Source organism: Chiloscyllium plagiosum, chromosome 25 (genome assembly GCF_004010195.1).
Source record: "Chiloscyllium plagiosum isolate BGI_BamShark_2017 chromosome 25, ASM401019v2, whole genome shotgun sequence".
Classification (NCBI taxonomy): Eukaryota; Metazoa; Chordata; class Chondrichthyes; order Orectolobiformes; family Hemiscylliidae; genus Chiloscyllium; species Chiloscyllium plagiosum.
Window position 1 is genome coordinate 45,197,956 of NC_057734.1, and position 6,304 is coordinate 45,204,259.

General features: G+C 41.9%; 1 protein-coding gene across 1 annotated transcript; it reads right to left on the reverse strand.

Annotated features, from left to right (window-relative positions):
• Positions 1 to 1,971: 1,971 nt before the first annotated feature.
• LOC122562822 (immunoglobulin lambda-1 light chain-like) lies at positions 1,972 to 5,985 on the reverse strand. The gene is made up of 3 exons (XM_043716072.1): positions 5,897 to 5,985; positions 5,403 to 5,750; positions 1,972 to 2,600 (listed from the first exon to the last, which is right to left on the reverse strand). The coding sequence occupies exons 1-3, from the start codon at positions 5,973 to 5,975 to the stop codon at positions 2,278 to 2,280; spliced, it is 750 nt and encodes a 249-aa protein (XP_043572007.1). The 5' UTR covers positions 5,976 to 5,985; the 3' UTR covers positions 1,972 to 2,277.
• Between the last annotated feature and the right edge of the window lie 319 nt (positions 5,986 to 6,304).

Genomic DNA, 6,304 nt, shown 5'->3' on the forward strand with positions numbered 1-6,304 from the left:
TGGAATCCCCACACCACACCACAGCCCTCAAGAGAGGGTCAAACCACAGCACATTGACCACAGTGGTTCATGAAGGCAGCTCACCATCACCTTCTCGAAGGCAATAAGGGATGGGTAATAAATGTTGGCCAGGCAGCTTGTCCACATACCATGATTTTTTTTTAAACTGTTCTGCAGATGGAGAAATGCTTGTTTGAAAGGGAAGGAGGGGGGGGGGGGGGGGGGGGAAGCACTTACCTGGACAAACTTTAGAATTTGGTTGGAATTACTCTCGAAATATATGTCAGTTGTCACTTACAATCCTTGGCAGAAATCATTGTGGAGAAAGGTTTGTGCAGTTTTTTCTCTCTTCATGAATAAGTCCTTTACCATAAACAGGAATGCATCAGTATCAGGAAGAGCAGGGACAACATGCTATCCACTACCATCTGACATTGGCAACTAGTGAATTAGATTGCTACAACTAATGAGCATCTACCAAATAATCTGTGCAATAGAAAATGGCAAGGGAAAAGTTGCTTTGACAGAAAGACTGTTTTTTTGAATGCCAATTGGTGACAAGCTTACATTCATGAGGTTCATTCAAACAAACGTTAGTCCGAAATAGTAGGTCTGGACAGATCGGCTTGATTGTACATCTGATTCAAATAGTCAATGAAAAGGAAAAGAAACTACCATCAGCCAGTTAAAGATAGTGAATTAGGTCGCAATAGTGGTGGTTAATGTCTTGCATAGGATTGTTGGTTACTATCTGATTCAGGATTATAGATTGCAAACAAAGTAGGAGCTTTTCAAAATGAAAAGTGTGGGTTAAAACCTGAGAGAAAACAGCATTAACCCATGTTGGCATGGTTGCTTTGGTGCATTCAATGTAAATGCGCGGGACTGACAGGTTCTGTGATTAATATAAACAGTTGAGCCTGTTGAAATGGTTAGATTCAATGAAACAATCTCGGACTGAGATCTCATGTAGTCCACCTGAGGGGTGTGGAAGGGTCTTCTTTAAAAAAAACAGCCTGTTTGTTTGCTTCTACATCTACATTCACTCCCATTAACATGGGCTCTCAGTGGCACCTGTGTGCACCATCGACAAACTACTTTAGAGAAATTCACGAGCCTCATTCGACAGCACCTTCCAAACTCGCCGCCACTAATATCTAAAAGGACAAGGGCAACATATGCACGGGAAAACCACCATCTGCAAATTCCCCTCCAAGCCACTCACCATCCTGACTTAGAAATATATTGCCATTCCTTCAGTGATGCTGGGTCAAAATCCTGGAACCTCTTCATCGATCATTGGTCCACAGCAGTTGAATAACGTCGCCCACATCACCTTCTCAAAGACAGTTAGAGATAGATAATAAAAGCTGGCCTAGATATCAAAGCCTACAATCCCAGATTTCTTTTCCCTTCATATGAAGTAACTCATATGTTCCAAACAACACGGCATTAGTATTGGGAGAGACAATGTGCTGACGGCACCTCTGAAGGTGTAATGAGGTATCTTACTCCTTAATCTAATGTGAGTCACAAGGGAAATAGGATTCATTCGGCCCTATTTCGTGATACATCGGCCCTGATGAGACTTTTGGATTTTTTTTATCTACCCTGGTTTTAACTGCTTTGCCATGCAAGTGCGTACCTTCACTTTCATTATTCTTTCTTACATTAGTTACATTCAGTGCTGTTCCTTTGTTGAATGCTAAAATCGTCGGACATTGTACCCTATGAGAAATATAAGACGTCTCTTTTTATCTATGCACACATAGATACACACACTCATAATCATCTTCAGTCTTACACACACACACACAATGACAGATACTGTTTTGGAGCATGCGGAACAGCATGTTTCTTCTGACCGTTGGGCACTTTGCACGGTAAAGCTCCGGAAGTCTTAAAGCACTGAAATCAAAACAAATTTGACTCATTTTGACAGAAATGAAAGATGCTGAAATGAATGCTGCCTTTGATGTTCGATCAATTGTTTTATTGAACTGTTAAGTTGGGATAGATTCATAATGCTTCAATACTTAAGACACAATCACATTGTTCCTGTCTCCAGATGTATACATGTAAGCTAATAATCATTGGCATTTCAGTTAACACTGCACGTTTGTAAAAAACCAGTTACTTTTACATCCGGAAGTTTCCCCCGCGATGAGCATTTTTTCAATTAACCGGAATACAAATAATTTCTACCGTATTGTTACATGGGAGGTATGAACAGGAATAAACAAGCTTTCTCAATTGAGACAAGTGGAGCTTCCGAAATCACATACAGCTCGATCTCGAGATACTTGTTTGAAACGGAGTTGCTTGAGTCTCATGTTTAACCCCACAGGAGTAACGCTCGTGTAAGTTCCACTCTGAGGCTGACAGGGTCAGATAGCTGCTCACACTGAATGTATTGTCCGTCTCCTGCTGGACCCGACTGGTCTCTACACCGTTCCCCTTGACACTGCCATCTACCGTCCACTCAATCTCCACAGCGCCCGGGTTAAAACCGCTCACCAAACACACCAGGGTCGCCGTGTTCTTTTCCGTGATTTGAACCGATGAAGGCGGAAGGAGGGATACCGATGGTTCCCGCGGACCTGTTTAAAATAAGTCAGGTTCATGTGAGTTAAGGGACTGCATTTTTAAACAGGAGATTTATTCTAAGATAATACAATTTAAATTATGTCAATCACGGAATGTAATGAATAGTTCACTTAATTTTGCGTGCATTTAAATGTACTATTTAATCCAAGAAGGACTGAATATGAGAGACCGCTTTGTTTCGGTCTGATGAAATCATATTGATCTTTAATGGCAGGCTGGAGTGTGGCAATGGATCTGACTAAATCTAGAGAGAAGATGCGTTTGTTTCATTTTGCAACGGTATTCCTTGAAAAACATAAGGAACATCTTAGTATAGCTGCTGATGACACTTCATGCAGCTGCCATGGCTCTACAATAAGGTACCAAGGTCCTCGCCACGTTTAGAAATACTATTGATAATATGAAAAGTTATCATATGTAAAAGCTGTGTTGATTCGTTAACGTGAAGAAATTGTAATCAGGTTTATTACAAGTGGTTCGATCAATTATTGCTAACGTAAAATAGTTGATCAACAGCTAACTCTCATCTCGTCTTGATAGTCAATAACATTTCCATCACACTATAACTCCGCTATCGATATTTGGTGGTTATCATTGCCCGGAAACAAAACTATTCCAGCCATGTACTTAGGATGGCTACATGAGCAGGGCAGTGGAAGAATAACGCAATTCCTGATTCCCCAAAACTGATCGGTCATTTAAATGCAGTTTCCACCACACTCTCCACAGTCGGCATTACCCCATACAAAGCAGTCCATTTGACTGGAATCCTGTCCACCCCATTAAACATGTGCAAGATGCACTGCAGCAACTCAACAAGGCTCTGACAAAAAATATCTTCCAAATTCTAAAACTCTATTAACTGGAAGGATATGGAAAGCAGGCGTATGGGGATAGCACCACCTGCAAGTTTTCCAAAACACATCCCACCCTGTACTGTAACTATATTGCCGCTACTTCACTGTAGCTGTTTTTAACACCAGGCATGCCCTCCCTTTTACACCAGCTCTACCCCCTCCACAGCGTACATGTCATCAGAAAAGTGTAAATAGGCTACCCTGTATAAACATTAGCAGTTGTTTTACTCTGTCACCAAGTCCAAAATCTCACCAATGCGCTCTCGTGCTGCTTGAATGGGAGATTTGCTGGATCTCATCGAGTAAGGATTACCTCGCAGAGATACTGTGAGAAGCCATGTCTATTATTTCAGTCAATTAAATATTCCCAATTACATTAATGCTGCATAGATTTTGTTTCGGATTCGGCCTTCTCTGATCACTGACATCGAAATCACCAGCCGCTGAGATCAGAAACAATCAGGGGAAAGAACAGGAAATCTCTATCGGTAGTGCACATTCTCATTGGAATATTTGACGGTGTCACGAATCCAAGTACAATATAACGAGGAGATCGTGCATCTGACCTCATGCTCATTTTCAGTTTAACAAGACTGTACTAATTCCGAGTTTCACCAGGTTTGTTGATTGCACTTAAGGCCAGTGAATGCGCCGCTAATTTCATTGCAATTCGCATACGCTTCTTCAGAGAAGCAGTCATGTCTTATTTGTTGGTCGCTTTGAGAATTCAGTTTTCCATTTGGTCCGCCAATTAGACAATACGCTACAAACGTCGAGAGTGTGGCGCTGGAAAAGCAAAGCCGCTCAGGCAGCATCCGAGGAGAAGGAGAATCGACGTTTGGGGCACACCCTTCATTTAGGAATGATGAGGGGCTTACACCCGAAACGTCGATTCTCCAGCTGGCCTCATTCCTAATGAAGGTCTTTTGCAGAACCACACTCTCGACTCCTATCTACAGCATCTGCAATCCACGCTTTCGAACTGAACTTCCGTTATAAATCGAAGTCGCTAGATTCATTACAACAGTAGTCGCCGTTAAGAAAGTTAAGGGAACCGAGAACGCAAAAAGCTGAGAACTAATGTTACCTCTTCTCAACCGCTATCTCTACAGATGCTGCCAGATCTGCTGACGTTCTCCAGCAATTTCTGTTTTTGTTTCAGATTTCCAGATTCCGCAGCTCATTGTCTTACTTGAAGCTAAAGTTACGACCAATTTTTGACTTTCCATTGCCCTTTGTGTTTTGAAGAGGGAATTTATATGGGGTTACCTTTCTCGCTTCGTCGATCAATTCAATCAGCTGGCGTTGGGACACCATCATTTACTTATGGAAATCGTTACTATATCTTTTAGTTAAGTATTAAAGTAAAGGTCCATTCCTTGTGTACGCCGAGGAGAATCGCGGAACAGAAAAATAGTGCCCTAAATATTTCACTAAAAATAACAAAGGATTCTGGGGATCTGAGACGAAAACAGAAATTCCTGGAGAAACTTAGTAGGTCCGGCACCATCTTTGGAGAGAAAGCAGAGTTAATGTTTGCAGTGCAGCTCTAATGAAGAGTCACCGGACTGGAAACGTCAACTCTGCTTTCTCCCCTCACACGCTACTAGACCTGCTGGAAGTTTCTCCAGCAATTTCTTTTTTTTTGTTTCTTAAACATTCTCCCGTCCACTGGCACAGAGACGATGGCGCCAATTGTTCTTCAGGCCGCTGTAAAGCCACTCAGCACAGAACAAACACTCAGCAGAATGCCTTATAAACCTGCAAGATTCAGTTCTTAACCAGTCAATGGGCAGCTCCAGATAATTTAGAATGAATTTATATTCTATTGTGAACAGAATGTTACAACTGTAGCAGATTAAAATGTAGACATTCATAGTATTTTGCTCTTAAACGGAATCCAATTTTGAACTCTACAGGAAAAGGGGTTTTACTCACTGCCCACACTCAGCTTGGTGCCTGTGCCGAAGAAGTACATGTTGTTCTTCCATAAGGCACAGTAATAGTCCGCGGCGTCTCCCGATTCAACTCTGCTGATACTTAACGTTCCTGTGTTGCCGGAGACAGAGCCCGAAAACCGGTCTGGAACACCTGAGGCTCTGTTCGTGCTGCTACCAGCGTAGTGATAAAGCAGATACCGAGGTGCATTTCCAGATTTCTGCTGATACCAATAAATGTTGCTGCTCCCTAAGGAGGCACCCGACAAAGTACAACTAATCTGGACGGTCCCTCCGAGGGATATCGATTTTGAAAGCGGTTGGTTTACCGTAATCTCTGCGCTCGAAACTGGAGGAAGAAAGGCATCAAAAATATTACTGCTGTGTACTTTGATCAATTATTGAAACGATTGAATATATACGCACTTGTAAGATCACACCAAACAATCTGCACAAAATGGATTTCACAGTAAATCTAAATGTGAGAACACCCACCTGCAACGCAGAAATAGAGTACAACAATAACACGTGCCCAGTCAGACATGGTGAAAAGTTTAACCAGGCTGAGATGCATTGAGAGCTGTTTAAGCAGATGGATTCAGTACCTGAAAGGTTCACTCTTTTAATAAGACCTGACACCGAGAAGGTGTTGCCCTCTGCTGTTATGCAAATTATTATTTTCATCTCAACCAATCAGCCTCTGAAATCCAAAGACAATCTCAAAATCCCTTCAGTTTCAAAGAATGTAAAACGATATCTCTGTTATTTTTCTCCACAGGTGTTGGTCAGACTTGCTTGCTTCTCTAGCACTGTCTGTTTTTGATTATGACTTCCAGCATCCGCAGCATTCTGTGTTTATATAAAACATGCCATTTACCTTCTGAAGCGTGCATCGCCTTTTTG

What these genes read in the sequence shown, in the direction of transcription:
- LOC122562822 (XM_043716072.1), bottom strand. Translation starts at nt 5,975, where the DNA reads ATGCATCTCAGCCTGGTTAAACTTTTCACCATGTCTGACTGGGCACGT. An exon ending in ACTCTATTTCTGCGTTGCAG is followed by an intron (nt 5,751 to 5,896) that starts GTGGGTGTTCTC and finishes TTCTTCCTCCAG; the next exon opens with TTTCGAGCGCAGAGATTACG. An exon ending in CACCAAGCTGAGTGTGGGCA is followed by an intron (nt 2,601 to 5,402) that starts GTGAGTAAAACC and finishes TATTTTAAACAG; the next exon opens with GTCCGCGGGAACCATCGGTA.